The sequence below is a fragment of the Magnolia sinica genome, chromosome 3 (genome assembly GCF_029962835.1).
Source record: "Magnolia sinica isolate HGM2019 chromosome 3, MsV1, whole genome shotgun sequence".
Lineage (NCBI taxonomy): Eukaryota > Viridiplantae > Streptophyta > Magnoliopsida > Magnoliales > Magnoliaceae > Magnolia > Magnolia sinica.
Genome location: NC_080575.1, coordinates 111,422,752 through 111,443,873, shown reverse-complemented (window position 1 = coordinate 111,443,873; position 21,122 = coordinate 111,422,752). Strand labels below are relative to the sequence as shown.

Sequence of the window (21,122 nt, the reverse complement as noted above, 5' to 3'; positions counted from 1 at the left end):
GAGAGTACATCAGCATCGAGAGCGTTTTTGCCTTTTTGGAATAGCTAGCCTCAATAGTCTTACGAGCTTGCTCTGTCACTCGCTGGCTATAAAGATGAAGCAAAAAGAAAAATAAAAATAAAAAGGAATGAGAGGGATAGGGTGAGGAGACCTACGCTCCATAGAGTTCTCGGCTTCTCTATCGCTCGTAGCTGTCAGTTGATGGTCGGCATGGTGGAGAGAGAGAGAGAGAGAGGGTTAGGGTTTTTTGCTTTGGCACAAAACGGGAAGGGAATGGATGGGGAATTAGGATTGGGCAAGGTTAAGATTTTGGGAAGAACCAAGAAAGGGGAAAAAGGGGGAGGGGTTGTCTGAAATAGATTAGAATGATAAAGTTTTTTTTTTTTTTTTTTTAAATGCAACTATTTATAACAATGAGTCAAGTCGATATCAAGCTAAGTTGAGCCTAAGTCAAGTCAAGTTTCGAGGTGAGTTGAGTCAAATGACCTAGTGCTCGACCTCGACATGGCTTTTGACTCAAGCTAGTAAATACAACTTGCTTTTACTCATCCCAAGGCAAATCGAGTGAGTAGAATCAGCTCATGAGTTTCAACATGAGTTCATGGGTTCAGTACCTCACTACACTATGGTGCGAGTGCGTGGCCGTAAAAATCGTCTCATCTTTATGAGATATCTGGATTACCAAACCCCTGATTGGCCATAATGACGGTTAAAGTTGCAAGTTATGGCCCATATGATGAGTGGTCCAGTCTAAATTTTTATACCTAGCCGTGTTTATGGTGGGCCATGACCAATGGATGCCCTCGATTTCGTTCGCATGTACCACGGTGAGTGATTCCCCAACCCTTGGGTGAGTGAGTCCCCAAGTCATTTCCTTTTCTTATTCTAATTCGGCTTGTGCACTCTTGATCCGAATTACGATAACAAAGTTCTTCTTTCTTTCTCTTTATTGTATTTCTTTTGGGAGTTATATCAAAATGATATCAAAACAAGTTCGGTACTTGGATTGAGCTTTATTTCTTATGGCAAGAGGAAGAGGATATTTGATGATACGAATGTCATCAATTCAAATTGATGAAATAATTGAACCAATTAAAGGTAACAAAGACCACATGGAATTTAATCATGACGGGGCGATTTATGACGAAGATGCCTATGGAGTATTTGATAAAATGACTGGACCAAATGAAGGTAAAGGGAATGAAGACCACATTAAATTTGATGATGACAAGCCATTTTATTATGAAGATGCTTAAGAATTACTTGATGAAATGACTGGATCGAATGAAAGTGAAAGCCTTATTATTCTCAAAGTTTCGGCTGCCCCTCAGGCACCCAATGATAATTTCTTACGTACTTGTATATTTCTTACCTGGTGCATATGTGGTAAGAATGTATGTAATAAATAGTATTGTTGAAACACCATAATGTAAGATCTGGATGCGGATAGCCGTAGGATCTGTTGTGCATTAGATATGAAGGACCGATGAAGAAGATGGCTTACCTTGTTGTGTTGCCATTGCTGTGAAATTGAATTGCCAAGTTCTTCCTCTCCTAACACCCTTTAGAGAAGTTGTGATTGGGCCGTACCTTATGTCGGTGTATTGGATTGGGGACCGGCTCTAATTTATATTCGAGAGGGTAGAGGAGTTTGAAACCCATCAAAACTCCTCTCCCTGAAAGGCTCCACGCAAATTAGTAATCCCAGTTCTATCAAGACACTGTGTGAGTATCATAGTAGTAGCACACCACCCCTTACACTAATTATGGATGTTTCACAACTTAGTGAGGTCTATAGGTGCACCCAATCATATTATTCAACTCTTAGGACAATCCAGACCGTTGATCAATAAGGCCCACCTTGTAGAGTTCTTACACATAAGCCTTATAAGATGTCATAGTTCAAAATGAGAAAAAAAGAAGACGACATGGCATATCGTCGGACTACACCATCAATTATCAAAGAAAAAGTCAATTCTAAATTGTATCATATTTGGAACTCAAGGAATAGTTCTTTCAAAGAAGGGAAAATTATGCAGGCCCAATTCAAAAGGAAAGCCCAACCCTTCGGGCTCAAGCCATGGTATTTGGCCCATAATTTCTAGCCCAAGTGCATTTCATGATGCATGGCATTAGGACTGTTAAATGTATGGAAAAAGGAAAGAGTTTGAAATTGAAGTGTCTTAAAATGTCTTTCGCATTCTTTTGAAAGTTTTTTGTTTTTTTAGAAATATCTAGTGATACATTGAAAACAAAAGGTTGTTATCAGTGTATTTATGAAGGGTGGTTGTAATTGGTATATAAAATGACAATTTTGTAATGAAAATGCATTCAATCTTTAAGTTATTTTTTACAAGCTTTATATTTGAAAGTGGAATGATTCCGCATGTTGGGTGAGTGATTCCCTAAGCTATCCATTGTTGGTTGAGTGATTCTTCATCCCCTTAGTGAGTGATTCCCCAAGTTATTCCTTGTTGGGCGTGAGTGATTTCCCAACCCCTTGAGTCCCCGAAATATTTTCTTTTCATATTTTTATTTGGCTTATATACTCTTGATCCAAATTATAGCAATAAAGTTATTCTTTCCTTCTCTTCATTGTATTTCTTTGGGAGTTACATCATACCACTTAAGATTGCTATAGCAAAAAACAAGGCCAATCCATACAACACAAGGGCTCTCTTATACCAAAAAACAGAAGACCTTAAAAGAGAAGCTAAAAAGCATCATAATAGTCCACATTCAACCTCGACGTGTCCTGGTGAGCGGACCTAGCTGATTTGTGTGGCCATCTGAACTGCATGGGCCACCCAATGGGTCCCTACAATGTAGCACACAATTGTTAAATTGGGACGTGCCTGTGGGGCTAGCAAACCTTGAGGGACGGATTATATGCCATGCAGTGTTCACGATATCACACGTGGAGGTGTGGAGCCCACCGTGATCTGATAGTGACATTAAACCCATCCTTCAGAAGTGTGTATGTCACCAAATCCATTCATCAGGTGAACCCTACCTTGATGAAGGGACACTCAAAATCAATCAAATATCAAAGTTCAGATGGGCCACAACAATGGAATACATGCATATTTTAGGTATGATTATATGTTGCTCCTTTGGCAACTCCCATTTGAGCTTTTGATAGGGATAGTTCTTTGGATAGCTTACCCAATGAACAGTTCGGATCACACGATACACACGATGCATGGATCCACACGGCTTGAAGGTATGGTAATTATCACAGCTTCAAAAGCACGTGATCATTCCCAAGCAAGCAGCTAGCCTAGGATTACATGATCCTCATCTATTGGATGGGGCCATTTTGACGGTTTTTCCTCTTTGTCAAGTAGCGTTTTCCCATAATTCTTAAGTTGGCAATTGTTCCCTAAATACCAAGCTTCAAACACCCATCAATCAGTTACAAATCAAAGTTTGTAAAACGGCGAAAGAGAGCCAATATGCTTATAGTAAGTAGGGCATGGTTCAATATAAGCATATCCTAACCATCTAATTGATATTGCCATTGATCACCTTCCAATTTAATTTGAGATTGATCTACTTTCTTCCCACAGAAGACATCACTAAGAACTGTTCTGGAGCACAAAGCAGCCTTCAGTAGAGAGAGAGCCTGCCAAGAAAGACACAAGTACATACATAAGCTTTGCATTCTATTCTCTATTTATATTTTTGGAGAGACTATTCACGGAACGCATACAAACATGTGAGACGTGCAAGTTATGGGCTACTCACAAAATCAAGAAGGTCAAGTCATCGGGCGGGCTGCACATGTAAGTTGAATATTGATCATAGGTTGCCTGTCTTATCACAATTTTTGTGTACGTGTGGCCCACTGGATGATTGGGGCAACCAAACTTTTGGGCAAGGGAATTTTTCACAGCAGACATGTTTAGTGATTGACCCAGAATCTCACACGTGGTTTGCATACATGCATCAATAGCTTCTTCAATCATATGGGTGATGGGCATTCTAAAATTGACAGAAGAATTCAGGAAGGCCAAACAAAAGAGACATGATGCAGTAAATGTCAGTGGTTAGGATCTTTCATCCTTTTTTAGCCCCACCAAATCAACAATGTCCAAATCACCGGCTTCACTTTGAATGCATGGTTCAGAAAATGGTGGATCCTCAGCCCAGGAATATGCAAAGTATCCTCCGTTTTTCAGGTTGTAAGTTCTGCGCATCCAGACTGTTGGTAATTTGATGGAACCCACCTAATGGACCACGCTCCAAAATTCTCCCAGATAGGAACATCTTTTGCCATTTTCAGTTGAATGCGGACCATTGTTCTGCTTCTTTCCCAAATCATCTGTTTGCAGAGGCAACCAGTGAAAGGGTTAGGATCATCACATCTAGGAGAGTGTTGAGGCATTACAATAAATTGTGAGATTCATCTTATCAACAGTCAGGATAAAGTAAGCCATGGCTCAATCGGTGCAAACTGAAAGTAGTAGTTAGTAAAAGCAGTATAGGAAAGATATGGGACAAGAACTTCCACACATCTGTTACAGGAAGCGGTGCAACAAAAACTGAACCTACATAACAATATCCACTCCATCCATCAGGTTTTTAAGTTCTTTTTAGGATGTGATCCCAAAATGAAACACATTCAAAATTCAAGTGGGCTGCACTACAGGAAACAGCGGAGATAGGAACCCACCAATGAAACCTTGCTGGGCCAACCGTCATATTTATATGCCCACCTCCATATTTATATGCCATTGAATCAGTTTATAAGGTGAGTTCCACCAAAATTGCGGTGGGCACAACAAAGTCTCATTAGTAGGCGTCCCATCCCAACTGGTTGCTTTGATGAAGTGCAATTTGCATGATGTTTTGGATTGCATCCTTAACATGAGCTGGCTCAATGGATGGACTGACTAGATGTTCCAGACATCTGTGTGGGCTACACACAGCTTTTTGTTCAACGGGCAACTTTTAATAGGTTTTGCCGGAAATTGGCGTCCAAAGTCATGGCGGTTTGTCAGATAGGTTGAAGAAGTTGATGCGCATGCAATTGCCAAAATGGAATGCCTATGAGGAATCTAGACCACTCATCAGAAGGGGCCATGGAGAACACATCCTTGCCCAAATCTCAGACCGGACTTCTTGTCAGGTGCTTCGATCTGCATGAGGAAAATGGATGGGCAAAGAATAAAAGAAAAAGAAAAAGACAGCCAAAGGTCTATAATTCAATTGCAGACATTCGGTCCACCTGATCCATGGCTATCAATGAGTTTTGGGCCAGGGTTCATGGTGACCCTAATTGATGAGTAGCCTGGAAGCCTGTGTGCTACATTAGTCACCTCCGACCGCCTGTTAACCAGTCCTAGCATGACTCGCCCTAACATTTCTCAATCCAACCCATGTAGAGACAATCTACATTACCTGATCCTGGCCTACACTTACTACTCGCTCCTGCACATCGCTGATGGGCACCTGGAATCTGTATAGGATGGAAATGCCTGAAATAAACGATAAAGGCTCCACATCCAACCCATCCGTTACCATAAACATGATCTCCGGTCCCTTCACAAATCTTCCTCCAGACTCTGTGGCTGCATCACTCAACTTCGGATTTATGAAATGAAATCGTAGGGTCTTTTTAAAACTAGAAAGGTCGAATGTATTGGGTTCCACCTCTACGACTGGCAGTAGCTGGTTGTCACACCCCGAGTGGAGCGCTAGCTTGGGGTCAAGTAGCATGGCTCTGCATTCTTCGGATATGATACAATTGTCGTCACCGCTTAAATCTTCCACGCTCTTGTACAAGTTATCCAAACATCCAATGGAAGAACCTGGCCTCAAGAGATTTACAATGGCTCCAAGAGGGAAGGAGAGGAAGCTGAACAGAAGGTCTAAGAAGTCCTCTGTGGCCTCTGCATACAATACTCTGTTCTTGGATTTGCTGATCAGAAGCTTCAAGCTCATCGTCTTGCCAGTGTCATTCTTATCTATGGCTATTGCTTCGTCGCTCAACTTTAGGGCATGAAAAGCATCCTCAACAGCCTCTGGCTTCGGCAGAAAGACGTCCGTCAAAGGTGTGTTGGAGACCAACAATCGTCTCAGTATATGCAATGCCTAATTCAATATAAGAACAGTAATCATCAAATATGCAGTTAGCCAACTTGTCTCAGTTATCCAAATAGACTAAGAAACATTTTGAATTTTAAACAATCTAACGTTTTCTTTTGTTCTTAATGTTCCTTTGACGACCAGATCGATACAATTTGGCTTCTTTGATGGGCAGGCTTCTTAATAGTGGGTCATTCACGATGGGACAACCATATGGATGGTCAAATCCCCAAACTGAACAGCAACGTTAATGAGGTAAGAGGTGATGTATGGAGCTCACGGCCCTAATCATAAACCCAGCCTTACATATACATCAGTCCTATATAAAGCGAGATAGCCATGGTCAACTTTACCCATGCAATTAGTTGATAGGTCGGGATTAAGAAAAAAAAAAAAACTGTGCAAGTGAATACCATAAACTGAAACTAAATCACACAATTCTTGAGAAATGATTTAAATGGATCATTGTCATCTAAGCATTACCCCAAATAATTGGGACAGTTATATACATCCTATTTTACCATTCCACTCTATTAAGAATTATAACCTCAGTTACATCACATGTCATCAAGTCTTTCCTTATTACCTCTGCATGCATCCTTTTAGAATCTGCAACTTAAACTGGCTCTTATCCAGTGCAGTTCTAAGTCCACATGACCAACCCATCTAAGTCTACTTTCCATCGTCTCATTACTTCTTGGTGTGATGTAGAACGAGTCATGGATTCATTCGTAACTAAGATGGATCAAAGAAAAGAAGCAAGAAGGATTGACCAAACCATACTCAGCATAGTTTGACCGGTTGACCTTTGTGGTTGACAAGTTGAAATTCCATTAGAAATTTTAGATTTCTTGCTAGCTAATTTCTGCCAGTTTAGACAGGTCGACAGATTTTTCGACGGGTCGAAATACTGTTCGATAAGTCGATAAATCAGGTTGACAAGTCAAAATTCACAGAATTTCCAATTTTAGCCTTTGGATGTCTTTGAACCATTTCAACAGGTCAATGAACGAGGGATATTTGTGTGATTTTTTTATGTTTGTTTCCTAGTTTGATTATGACTCTTTGATTACATTTTTAAGGTTTGTTTAGGGTTATTTAAAGGTTGTTAAACTCATTTTTATCATTTAATTCTATCAATAAAATTCCTTAGTAGTTTTTCTATTTCTCTCATGTATTCAAGAAACCTTTTGTGGTTTCAGAGCAAGGCTTAATGGCTTCTAACGACGGGTCAGACAACATTTCCTTGGACGGTGCTCTAGAGAATTTTACTTTAACATTGGCGACTTTCGATGCGGCGCAGCAAGAGAATTAGCAAGTCATGCAAGGGCTGCAAGTTGCCATCAATCACATGGAGGCCCTAGGGCAGATCTATGTTCATGGCGATGATCCGATCCCAATAAGTGCTGAAATTCATAATCATGTCAATCACAAGGCGATGTCAGTAATGAATTGCAGGATCACCCCTGAGGAGGTGGGATCCAACACTGAGGAGATCGATGATATGATCATTCAATATTCTGAATGAGGCGGTGATCGGTTTAATTGAACGGATCAAGAATTCGGGATAAAAGTCAACCTTCCTAGTTTTAATGATCAATTCCACGTCGAGGACTTTCTCGATTGGCTATTAGAATTCGAACACTTCATTGACTACACGAATGTCGCTGAAGAGAAGAAAGTTAAGCTTGTGGCTTACAATTCTAAAGGCGAAGGTTCAACTTGGTGGGAACAGCTTCAACTCGCATAGATGAGACAGATGAAAGCATCAATCTGCACATGGTAGCGGATGAAGCAGTTGTTGCGCAAGTAATTCTTCCTAGTGAGTACAATAAGGTATTGTTCCAACAATACTAAAATTGTCGGCAGGGTAGTTCGTCGGTAAGAGATTACATATAAGAATTTTACCACTTAGCGGCCTAAAATGATTTGGTCGAAACCGAATCGCAACAAATCACTCGATTCAACGATAGTTTATATGTTGCAATCCAAGATCAAATTAAGATGCAACTTGTTTTGACGATGAATGAAGCAATCAAGCTGGCAACATGAGCAAAAGCGTAGCTTGAGTACACTAACACATGAACCTATCCTTCTATTAGGGTTATCATGGCAGGCCCTTCATAGGGAGTTTCATAGACCAAGGAAAAAGAACCTGTAGGAGGACGACTTCAACGTCCTACACCCACGAACCAAGAGTCAGGAAGTGGACAAGTAAGACCCCAGAGAGCAGCAACCACTATTGTCGGTCCAAGCAGAATACCAAACCCCTATGGATAACCAAGGCCTCATCATTGTTATCGATGCGACCAACTAGGTCATTCATCAAACACTTGCCCTCAGCGGCAAGTGGCAAACCTCATCATTAATGATGATGGGCCTGAGAACATAGAAGAAGACTCGAAAGTTAATGAATTAGAGAACACCATGGATGATAAAGCAGATTGGGTTCCATATGATCTTGGTGAATCGCTAGTCGTGAGGTGACTATTGTATGCACTAAGGAAGTACACCCATAAAGACACAACATCTTCTAAACAAGGTGTATAGTGAATCAAAAGGTCTATGATGTGGTTATCGACAGCAGAAATAGTGCGAAAGTCATCTTTAACGTCATGGTGGAGAAATTACAACTAAAAACGGAGTATCATCCATCCCCATATACGATCAGATTGATTAAGAAAGTCAGCGGAACGAAAGAAACTAAATAATGCATTATATCTTATCAATTGACAAACATTATAAGGACCAAGTCGTATGTGACGTTCTTGACATGGAGGCCTATCACATTCTACTCGATCAACCATGACAATCAGATCGTAGCATCGCTCTTACAGGACGAGATAATATATGCATTTTTGTTAAGGACGCTAAAAAAAACTATACCAACTCCTATGGACCCAAAGAAGTCACCCGAAACTTTTAAAGTAGAATGACGTTTTCTCCTAAGCATATGAGACTTTATGGAGAAATCCAAGGAGACGGGACAAGTCTATTTATTAATTGTAAAATGGAAATAAATCGAGCCCATCAACATTCCCGAGAAACTAAAACCCCTACTACTTAAATTCAAAGATATTGAGAGAGTCACTTAACCATTCCCCTTGCGACCAAAGTGATAGCCATTGTAGCATCCACTGATAATGAGTGGAAGAGGGTGATGCTTTCTACGTGCATAAAGGAAGCATCAACACCTCTTGCATCTTTCTTTAGGATGAATATAGGTATTGGGTCTTGAGGACCAATAAAAACCTAAATGTGCCAAGGGTTGATCATCAAAGGCAGGGCAAAGAACATGTCTCACAATTAGAGGTGGGCATCGAGTCGAGTCGGACCAGATTGGGTCCAACTTGACTCGATTCGATTTTTCCAAGAACTTGACCTGAACTCGATCCCATCCGAATCCTTGCTGGCCTAACCCAAACCGAGTTTGATTCAATCAGGGAAACCGAACCGAGTCGGATCGAGCTGAGTCTGTCCAGTTGATTCGGACTGGGCTGAATCATGATAGGGAGAGAGGGGGAGAGAAAGGAGGAGAGAAAGAAGTAGAGGTGGGAAAGAATGAGAGAAAGAAGGAGAGAAATGACGAGAGAAAGGAGGAGGGAAGAGAAAGAGGGAGAGAAAGGGGGAGAGATGGGTGGGTGTGGCCCCATTCGGGTAGAGAAAGAGAGGGGAGGGATTAGGGCTTCGTTTAGGTGAGGCGGGTAGTAAAAAAATGAAAATAAGAAGTATTACTTATATGGTACTCGATCAAATCGGATCAAATCCATTCGGATCAGATCCCAATCGGATCGGTTCGGATTGGCCACTGATCCAAACTCGACTCGATGTACGTTCAGATCTGAGTGGGCTTACTCGATCCGACCTAATCCTGGCCTTCGGTTCAGATCGGATCGGGTCGGATTCTGCCCGACTCTACTCACAATTAATTAGGTGGTTCGATTGAACTGATTTATACCATGTGTACAATGTCAGTGCCAAAGTATCAACCATCACATTCTGCTAGACAATCAAATAAGTCCCGGTTCTCCTCTATTCTCCCATTCTTTAAACCAGTTTCTTCATGTGCATCGCACATGCCACAACTCATAGTGCTAATTACCCATAAAGGAAGAGCAATGCAAATGGGACTTACATTGGAACTCAAAAGGCATGTTAAAAGATCCACATCATTCATCAAGTAGGCCTACCATGTATACCTTGGCCCAGGCCAGTGCATTCATCAGATGGGGCCACATGTATAAAATGTGGACCGTCCATTAGTGAACCAACCTGATTTTGGAGCAGGGCATCCACACAATTGGGCCCAACTGATGCTCGTGCTTGTGCTTGTGCATGCATGTTTACCACATTGTCCTGTGTTCCAGGAAGGCTTAAATTAATCATGAAACGAGATATTTTCACAGCCTTTTGATTGGACATATGGTTGTTATGAGCGGCATTCACAGCCTTTAAAACTTGATCGGATGGTTGTTATGAGCGGAGAGTGGAAGATGGTTTCTGGGTGTGGAGATGTAATTAAATTGGTTAGGTTAGAAAGAGGAAAATCCGGCTCAACTCAATTAATAACTGAGTCTGGACTCGGTATCTGAATCGAAACCATCGATGATCAAGTATAATAATTGGACGTAGAAGTATTTTAATCCCAAACCTGAACAGATGTGTCTGAATTTGGATCCTAACAAATTCAGATTGGGTCAGGTCTACTGATCCGTTTGTTAGGTGGGCCACATTGTGTAGTAGATGCACTTAGCCTAGAATCAGGCTGGCCAACTCATAGGTGGGGCATACATGTAATCTACAGGTGGAACTTGGCCAACGTTTACCTTAACGCTCCATTTGCTTTGTGCATTGTAGGCTACCTAAAGAGCAGTCCAGCCTGAATCTTGATCGCACATTTACACATTGTGCGCACCTGATGGATGGTCCAGATAATGCATGGAATAGCCAGGTGATCATGTGTGTCTAGGCGTAGATGGTCACCATAACATACCTCATCGGCACCCACATCCACAATCTTCTCCCCTAAAGCAGCCACGTCTCTGACTCCAAGCTTGTCAAGTAGTGACACGCAGGTCATCGAGGAAATGGGGCCCACCCGTAGATCATCGCCTATCATGAACCTCATTGTCCTCTTCACAAAGACTCCCTCATTGATACCTTTCGTAACCGGATTTGGCTTATTAACAACTACCTCTGTACCCATCACCCTTCCGCAGCGACATCGGACATTCTTAACAGTACTGATCAAGGGGTGGGAACCTACGCAACATGATGTACATAAATAATTCCTTGTAAGCTCCGAATAGACATTTAGTGCTAGATCCTTGGTTCGAGCTTCACACGCTCTTCTCGGGCAGAGCAACATCTCCCTCACAGCCTCTGTCTGTAGATACCGAGAATCGAGATTCTTTACACTCTCTTGCAATGCATCCATGCATCCAATATTGGATTTCCCGCTGCTGAGTCGAACTACACCACCTATTGGTATTGTCAAGAAGCTGAAGAGGGTATCAACAAAGTACTTGTCGGATTCGGCAAGCACCACTCGGTTTTTCTCCTTGTCAATCAACAGCTTCAACTTGATAGCCATGCTTCGAGCTTACGTAAATGGAAAATACAAAAAAAAAAAAAAAAGAAAAAAAAAAAAAAGAAAAAAAAAAAGCCATGTCACTTTCCATGTTATATTAATTTCTAAAGAAGCCAACTGAACGTTGTGTACATGAAAGATCGTCCAAACCTAACATGCATTAGTTTCAATCAAAACAATAACTTCTCCATTCACCTATTATAAACTCTTATTGAAGGGAGAGCTAAATATTTGGAAATGTGTATTGACATGTTTGTTGTACACGCCGTTACATTGCAGTGCATGTGCCAATCTCACAAGTGGGAAAAGGACACCTGAACGCAGCATAAGGTGGCATCCACGCGAAGAAAAGCATACCCGGTCATTAGGCCATCTGGACTATCGGTAAACCGTCAAGAATGGCTCATATTCAATCTTCCGGTCTGGATGAGTGGACTTGGCCTACTTAGCATATGGCCATCTGCACTATCGGTCACCTAATTTACCACTTAGATGTACCACGCACTTGCTGGTTGTCAGAGCACGGTGATAATTATCTTGTTATCAGCAATGTTAAAATTACTTATTTAAATTAATAAATAATTTTAAAATTTTAAAATATGAGTTTTGCTAATGTCCCCCACCCTTTTAAATGGGACATGGGGATCTGACCCATTCATTCATTCATACTAGGAACAAGCCATAGTGCAAGAATCACACCAATTGGATGGTCCTAACCTTTTAAATGGGTTGATTCATGTCAACCAACTGTTATTTACGAGCCAAAAATCACATGGTTAGAATTATCAAATAAAGTAATCTTATATTAGAATCAAAATTAATACAAGTTGGAATTTATCTACTATATGTTTTGAGATAATGATTGGACCTATTTTGTCTCTTCGGTCAATCTTAGCGGTCCATTTTTATGCCATAGACGCTTAGGATCACCTAATCAGCTTGATTTTTGTATCATGGCTTGCTTCTAATTGTATGAATGAATGAAAGGTTTGGATCGATAATAGGTCAATCCATGTGATCAACATTTAAAAGTTCAAGGATATTGCTGACATCCTCGTGAATATAGGGATGCTGGCAAAACTCTTCAAATACACACACAACCATGCATGCATGCAAGTGTAAAATGAATTTTCATGTTAAATTCACGATAATTCCACAACCAAAAAAAAAAAAAAAAAGGGAAGAAAATTTGCAATATTATCTTGATAATATTGTTTGTCAATTTTCCACTAAAAAAATCATGGGAATTTCACATTTTCAGCAGTATTAGTGACAACAGTCATGAGCAATTAGAGTTATATGATTGGAGGTTGTCTAGATTAATCCATCCTCGTGTATTACTACTGGATACATGGTGGCTCCAGCCTTGTATCTGGATCGTCTTAATTTTGAGATACATGGTAAAGGTGGCTGCCTCAAAAATCTTCAAGACGAGAGGATCCTAAGAACAATCCATGTGAATAGACCCAAAAACGACTGGTTAAGATACCCTCCATATTCAAAAGAAATAAAAAAATATTTCACTTGGAGACTTTTACCATCGAGGTATCCCTTCAATTGTAACAGTAGGTTGGGATGTTTTCTACCAAGCCTCGTATGATCGTATGAGATATGATGCACTGGGCTCAGTGTGTGAAACACATCCCATGCACCTAGCTGAATTTAGGGTCTATGGCATCCACATAATCCATCCCGGCAGTCAATTAGGAGCATTCCACTCTTCTTCCATTACTATGCAAAAACCACCACAATCGGATGGCCATAATCAATAGTGACCGGGCATATCATGTCCATCCATTTTTTTCATGCCACCAATTGTCCGGTTTAGATCATCAAATCTGTGTGATTTTATAAGACAGACTCCAAAGTAGGCCGGACCTAATGGACAGTACAGATGGGTGATGCGGATGCCAATGAGCCTAAATCCAACTAGGTGCATGTAAAAGGTTCCATGGACATATATAGCTCACTGGATCATTTCTCTTACTAAATTATTATTATTTCCTAAGTGCATTAAAATTGAAGATAAAATAGGAAAGTAAATGACAGGGAGTAAGAATCTGATTACCTAACTAAGAAGGCTGATAGAGCTTCGGATGTAACCCTTACTATAATTTCTTCTTCACACCGTAGCTGGCATTGATGCCTCTTATAACACTTGAGTTTTTGGCCGTCAACGGCAAGCGAGAAGAAAAAGAAATAAAGAGGAAAGTAAAAGAATAGATAAAGATAAATGCTCCAGTGCTGTCAGAGCACCATAAGTTATAGTGTTCCTAGCTGCGTTGTGACACTGAAACAGTTTAATACTTTAATCTAGACTCTTCACCCTGTGAAAAACACATTTTGTGGGCTGACATGCAAGTATCATGCAGATCGGACAAATATTAATCATTTGATAAGTGGCTTTTAATAGAATGGTGAAGATTGGCACTAAAAAGGTTCATTCAACAATTCAAGCCATATATGTGTAAGGACCATCATGGAGTGCTTATGACTCTAATGAATCACTTTTGCTAGGAAATTCTCGCCATCTCATCTTTGAATAAGAGAAAGCAGGGCTATAAAAAAAAGGCTAGATGAAGGATGATTGGATCATCTGATCAGTGTACGTTTTGTAGGATAGCCCATAAAAAATGCATGATGGACCAAATGAACAGTCTAGATTAATGGATTGAACTGTCGAAGTGTCTTAATGTAACTAAGAGCACAATAACTTATAGTGCTCTAAGGGAGCTGGAGCATTTTCTAAAAAGAAAAGAATAAGGGCCAGCTTTAGAGAACTAAAGCCAGAGAGAGAAGCAGCAATGTGAGACGGTAAGAGCACAAAACTTTGATGCTCCGGCAGTGTGAAGAATGATACTCAGGAAGTCACAAATGAGGTAAAAGTTGCATACATGGTATATAAGTAAGTCCAATCAAACAGTTTAAATTAATTTTCATGTATAGTACATCAAAATTTACAATTGTTTGATAATCTGAAAATTGGATTGGTGGACACTTATTTGATGGATAAAAATGAAAATCATTTGATGCTCCAATTTTAATAAACAAATGTCCATTAATCAGATGTTAGGATTGTTCAACAAATATTATCTTGGACTGTCACTTGGAGAAAGTGGTTTCATAATTTGATTTAATTTGATTCAATGTGTGCCGCATGTAGATTTTCTGAGTATCTGAGTATCATATATCTCTTCAAAAGTGAAATAGAGAAATGATCCACTGCTATCAAAGAGAATAACTTATATCACTCTTAGTTGCATTGGGTCACTTTGACAGCACAATTCATTGATATAAGTTGTTCATTTGCTCAATCACAGATTCAATAAGCTACTATGCAAAAATCACAATAACTGAAGGATTCAAATCATCTAATCAATCTCTTGTAAAATGGACGGTTATAGGAGTTTATGAAAAAACAGGTCTAATCAACCCATCCATCCATATATTGTTGCGTTCTACGGTTGGTTACATAATATGATTCCACATAATCGCTTTTATTATGATATGCTAACGATTATGCCCATGGCTGGGAAAATGAACGGTTATAACAAAGATGGCTAACCAGCAAACGTGTCATTTTCGCATGTTAGCCGGTGAAATTTGTGTTACACCGAATGGACGGTGCAGATGCATTGATGCAACTAAGTGTCCCAACACTACTAAGGGGGCGTTCGGCGCATGGTATTAGATGGGATTAGGTGGGATGGAATTGCATTTGGTCCTGTTCCAATTCCATTCATTGTTTGGGAAGAATGGAAAAGCTTGGAATTAGATTAGATGGAATTGCATTGGGTCATGTGGTAATTCCACTCAATGTTAGCAAGTTGTGTAGGTCCCACCATGATGTGTGGGCTATATCCACCCCGTCCATCCATTTTTCGAGATCATTTTAGAGCATGGGCTAAAAAATTAGGTAGATCTAAAGCTCAAGTGGACCCCACCATAGAAAGAAGCGGGGATTGAATACCTACCATTGAAAACTTTTTTGGGGCCACAAGTTTTGGATCTGCCTCATTTTTTAGGCCCGTACCATAAAATGAGGTTACAAAACAGATGAACGGTTTGGATATAACACATATATGCTATTCTCAATAGTTTCAAATGATGGTGGGTATATGCATTCAATGTACCACTGAATTACAAACATAGCATGGAATTAAGCTTATCACATGATAACAGGGACAATCCTTGCCACATGTAATAATTACGTTTTTTTTTAATCCCATCCTACTTAATCCTTTTCCATGCTTACCAAACATTGAGTGGAATTGGCACGGGACCAAATGCAATTTCATCCCACCTAATCCCTTGTAATACCATGCGCCAAACGCCCCCTAAGAGCATTTTAAGTCTTCTCAGCGCAATGGATCTTCTCTCCCTCTTAAAAAGTGAGTGAGAAAAAGTTAGTGATTACTTCCTTCCTCTAGAAGTGAGATAGAGAGGGGCATTGTCTTCCTCTCCAAGGAAGTGGTGTTCATCAAAAAAAAAAAAAAACTGGTGCCCGTCTGGCCCACACTACACCAAAATCTCTGGATAGGAACGGCTGGGATTGTGGTTTGAAAACGGCGCAGCAAAGTCGTGTCTAATTTGAAACGGTTATAAACCGTGTACAAATTTGTGCCCATAACATTATATTTCTGATATTTTGTCTGTGTGTCCCACTTGTGTTTTGGATATTACTAATTTTTATTATTATGTTCTATTGTTATATTTTAAAACAGATGGACGGATTGGATTTGTTTTGGAGACCTCGCTGGATCCCACACGGCAGTAGTTTTTATTTGCCGCAGATTACCAAATCGATTTCTCCTCGTGGGGCTGAAACCCTCGTTCGCATTTTCACACGACCTCCCTCTCCCGATCCTCTCTCTCTCTACCGATCTCCCTCTTCCTCTCCCGATCTCGTATTTCCTTTTACGGCATAGATTTTCCCGGATTTTCTTTTACAATTCGGATTGTGAAATCCATTGAATCTCCTCCCCAGAAAACAGACGCCTATTCTTTCATTCTCCTTTTCCCTGAAAATTTTAGGGTTTTATTGCTTTTTCTCGAGCTGAAAACTACGCATTACTCTACAATTTCAGCATTCTGAGCTTTTCCATGTCGATTTGATCTGCATTCGATTCGATTCCCTGAAAGAAGATAGCTGATAGGCAGAGATTTCAGCGTCTAACATCGACATACCAAAATCGAGATTTCAGCAATCTCTAACGTAAGCAACCTTCATTTGAGTCAGATCGATCTCAGACCCTTTACATTATTACACCATTGCCATCATAGCACCATGACTCACTGAGTTAACTGATCACTGAGTCAAAGTGTTTTCTTTTAAATTTGGAGTTGGGTTCAAAGAGTAAAAGACCCCATTGCTGCCAATGGTAGCAATTTGCATTATCGCTGCACGGTGGACACCAAAACAGAGAGTCACTTTCAGAAAAGGTGAAACACATTTAGCATTTAGGTGAGGCTGGATGTAGAGGACATTGGCTCTTTATCTATGCATTTAGTAATCAGATGTCCGCATTTTATGTAAATTCCATACCCACAATATGCTCGACTATTTAACTGATACTTTCTTTTCTTTTCTTTTCTTCTCTCTATAAAGCTTATGCTAGAGCAGAGTAGGCACTAGCTCAAATAAATAATGAGTTCAATTCAGCTATTGCACATTGAGCACACATGCCATTTTGAGCTGGTTTGATGAAGAAATCAGAGTGAGCATGCATCCTGAGGTGTATTGTGCCTTTTGCAATAATGTGAACAATTTTAGCACAATTGGCTGGTTTTCAAATGGCTACAGATTGTTGTTTTACCCTGCTATCTAATCTAGGCGTCATGGTTTGTTGTGGTTTTCAAATGGCTACAAATTGATCTTCCCATTATTTTGAACAATAGAACATGGTAATGACATAGATTGCTTTGAGAATCTCTTGGCTGTCAATTTGTATTGAAGCCTGGCTGCTATAGTTGTTCCTACTCTCCTTCATTCTTGCTAATGTTTAAGCCTCTGAACCTCCAGTTTAGCATTTGCCCCCACTCTAGTGAGCCTCCTCATAACTCGTGTGATCAAAATATATGTTTCCAGCCTCAAGATCTCAAGCTTTCCAGGAAGGAGAGGTTCTGGTAGAAATTTCACCACTAGACTGATCTCAACCATATTTCAACACAAGCCCCATTAACATTGCTAGGTTGAATATGGTTAATTCATCATTCCATTTCTTCTTCTTTTAATATGTAGTTACTATTTACAAGTTTTGTAAGGAAATATTTTTAATTTTTCCAAATCGATGATGTTATAGTAATGAAACATTAGAAAGAGAATATTCACTAATACCATTTGGTTGTTCATAGCATTTCAGTAATTAGCTTTCTCTAGAGTCTTAGATGCACTTTTCTCTGTGATTAATCTCAGGTTGGTTATCACAATTGGGCCTCTTCTGTCTGCAATTTTGTGAAGTCTCTCGTTTGCATTTTGGTTCCATTTTTCTATCTCTGCCAATGTGTTATGCTATTCTTTATTCTATTTCTGTCCCAATCACTTGATAATCAGCTTCTTCTGTGATTCCTGTGACACTGTTTCGTGCAAGGTGTACTAGATTTGAGCTTGCATTTCCTGATGTTCTTCCTCTTCTAAGCAGTGCTGATTCTTTGAACCCGTCTTGTGTCCAAATACATTCTTTGTGATTATCATTATGTTGTTTTAACTTCTTCTTCTTTGTTCTCTCTCTCTCTCTCTCTCTGTCTCTCTCTCTCTCTCTCTCTCTCTCTCTCTCTCTTTTAATTATTATTTATGCCAATGTATAGTAGAAAATAGAAAAGAAAAAAAAAACTTTTATGTTGTGCTGTTTCCATGCCCTTCATGAGATTATTAGTATCTGCTCTTCTGGACCATGCGAGTTCCTTGGACTGCACTATGTGCAACACTTTCTGATATCTATTTAATTATACTGCTGATAGGTAACTTGGATGAGAAGGTGAATGATAGAGTCTTGTATGAGATTCTAGTTCAGGCAGGCCGAATTGTAGACTTGTACATACCTCGAGATAGGGAAACCAGCCATCCTAAGGGCTTTGCATTTGCAGAATATGAATCCGAAGAGATCGCAGATTATGTTGTCAGGCTTTTCTCTGGCCTCATCTCTCTTTACAATAGAACACTGAAATTTGCAGTACATGTTTGTTGTTCATTCCTTCTAAATCTCTTGCTTTTAGTTCTCTACCACAGATTCTCTTCAAAGTCAGATGGCCATAGTCATTAGTCATTATGACATCCTACCTGGTTTTTATGAGGATTCTGCAATGCTTGGAACATGTCGCTATGATTGGGGACTTGGGATTCACCTTCCTTACCATGTTTGAACTTGTACAGATATCTGGGCAAGACAAGCCCTCTAAAAACATGGCCGCTGCTCCGATCACGCATGCGTCGAACTTGCCTCCTAACCTGGGATCACTGCCAATGCAACTTAAGAATACTGAAAATTACCAACAGGCAGCTCAGTTTTTGACTCCCTGTAGGTTTTCAGTACACATCAGATCAGTCTCTCCTAATTTTCTAGAATGTGATTCAGTTGCTTCAGACTCATTCCACTTGCTACTGAGTACCATCTAGTCCTGTTTCTTAATTTCCTTTATAAATTTTTTTTCTTTATACACAGCACCTCCCACTGGACTAGTAAGAAATGGAAATAGATCAGATGTCAACGACGACAATTTCGATTATAGTAGGAGCATTTACAGGGGGGCATTGGATGGCATTTGAGACTCATCCAAGACAAGCAATCTATGGTTCCAGAAAACCCATTTGCCTATTTCTCCTGCTAATCTCTGCTAGGTAATGTATCTCTTAGCTCAACTGTGTGTATGGCTAGATTAATATCCTTTCTCTGCGGCTCAATTCGTAGTACTCTTCGGGTGGGAAGACAGAAGCACTTGCAGTCAGCTAGGAAAGCCTCTTCGCTATTTAGTTTTAGCAAGTAAATTAGCAGTTACATTAGTTTGTTTGGGTTAGTTGATTACATTGCACTCTGTGTTGGTCTGCAGTTTTAGGGAGCTTTGCTGTGTCATTATAACATGCAGTCATGTACAAAGTAGCGACACTTGATAGTGAAGTGGCACCATTCTGTTAGTTTGGTCATGTGCGTCTCTGTACAAAGTTTGATGGTTGTAGGTTATTGTGAGTTGTGTCTTTTCAGTTCTTTTATTCCATACTTTTTGTTGCTTGTTTCACTGTTTTCTTCTTTTATTAGAAAGGTGGCTGTTACAGGTTGTGGACATTGGTGGCTTATCAGTTCTAAAAACCATGACGCCCTGCAGACATTTTATCAGTTCATCCCAAGCCTGGGTAGAGGGTTGATGTCAGGTTTGTTGATGGGCATTGAACCTTTGCCGAGCAATCATAAAAAAGACCCCAAATAGCTGGGACAAGGCTATGAAAAGAAATAAACACAAAAGAGAGAAGTTTATAATGTTATTTTGTGGGGTTTATGTGAGGTTTTGAGGGCCTGATCTATGGCATCCCTAATGAAACGTTAAATAGAAGTGATTGACAAGGGAGAGAGAAGTTAACAAAAACAAATGCAGCAACTGAACATTGGGTGATAAACAAATGAAAAAGAAGAAGATTTGAATGTAAACATTATTGCAATAGCTACATCATTTCAGATTATGTTTTTTTATTTTAAAGTTACCACCAACAAATAGCACAAACAGACACTTCCATGTCCATCCTGCAAATCACTTTGGATTATTGCAGAGGTTGGGTTCAATTGCAACCTTTGTGAAGCATAAACCAAGATGTTATTGCAGTTTCAACAATCTTCATGCTGTAAGAAATGAGTTTCCTTTATATTTGAATTTTTTTGTCTCATTCCATACATAGATTATTGTTAATCAACCATATGCATATGATCTTAACAAAATCCAAGAACTACCCACACTGAATTTTTTGTGCTTCTTCCATCCAATAGAGTATGCTATCCATTCACATTGATGATTCTATTTATATTATTTTGAGAAATCTGGCATTTTCATTTAAAGGTCGTTTGTGTATCAACTGTCACTATCTGTCAAACCAAGTTTTTCTTAAAGATGAGGTATACAGATAAGGTGCTCCACCTTAAAGATGACCATACGCAAGAATTTGGCTGGTCCATCTCGCTGCAAAGCTGTCATGAGAAAGAGGAGATCGAGCAAAGAGCTGGGTTTTGGGGTTATCTGATGCAATTTGTACATAGGTTAGTTGGTCAAAACTGTTCGATACTATTTCCAAAGTGTTGTAGACTCAACACAGGGCATTCACAGTGACAGAAATAGATTGCTCTCATCAGTGCTTTATTTTAGTTCCTGATAGTTTATACCATGTACAAGTTTTCATTTATTCGATTTCTTATGGAGTGCATTTCTGCAAAGTGCACAATTAGGAATTCTTCCTCGCCAC

At 39.8% G+C, this 21,122-nt stretch overlaps 1 protein-coding gene and 1 long non-coding RNA gene across 4 annotated transcripts; one reads left to right on the top strand and one right to left on the bottom strand.

Annotated features, from left to right (window-relative positions):
- Positions 1-3,375: 3,375 nt before the first annotated feature.
- LOC131240718 (uncharacterized) lies at positions 3,376-13,855 on the bottom strand. Of its 3 annotated transcripts, none has more exons than XM_058239143.1 (4): positions 13,758-13,855; positions 11,084-11,696; positions 5,404-6,096; positions 3,376-3,625 (listed from the first exon to the last, which is right to left on the bottom strand). In XM_058239143.1, exons 2-4 carry the CDS (start codon positions 11,681-11,683, stop codon positions 3,497-3,499), a joined length of 1,422 nt encoding a protein of 473 aa, XP_058095126.1. In that variant the 5' UTR covers positions 11,684-11,696; positions 13,758-13,855; the 3' UTR covers positions 3,376-3,496. The 3 variants fall into 3 exon arrangements, with proteins under 3 accessions (XP_058095126.1, XP_058095125.1, XP_058095123.1); XM_058239142.1 differs by having other exon boundaries at positions 11,084-11,693; positions 13,755-13,832; XM_058239140.1 differs by having other exon boundaries at positions 11,084-11,690; positions 13,752-13,831.
- Positions 13,856-16,553: 2,698 nt separating this feature from the next.
- On the top strand, positions 16,554-19,701 carry LOC131240725 (uncharacterized). The gene is made up of 4 exons (XR_009168845.1): positions 16,554-16,895; positions 18,641-18,852; positions 19,053-19,245; positions 19,342-19,701. It is a non-coding gene; the product is annotated as an uncharacterized LOC131240725 (long non-coding RNA).
- The last annotated feature ends 1,421 nt before the right edge of the window (positions 19,702-21,122 follow it).

Coding starts and splice junctions, on each gene's coding strand:
- LOC131240718 (XM_058239143.1), bottom strand. CDS start 11,683: ATGGCTATCAAGTTGAAGCTGTTGATTGACAAGGAGAAAAACCGAGTG. Junction 6,097..11,083: donor TGGATGTGGGTGCCGATGAG/GTATGTTATGGT, acceptor ATATTGAATTAG/GCATTGCATATACTGAGACG. Junction 3,626..5,403: donor TAAGTGTAGGCCAGGATCAG/GTAATGTAGATT, acceptor CTTTCTTGGCAG/GCTCTCTCTCTACTGAAGGC.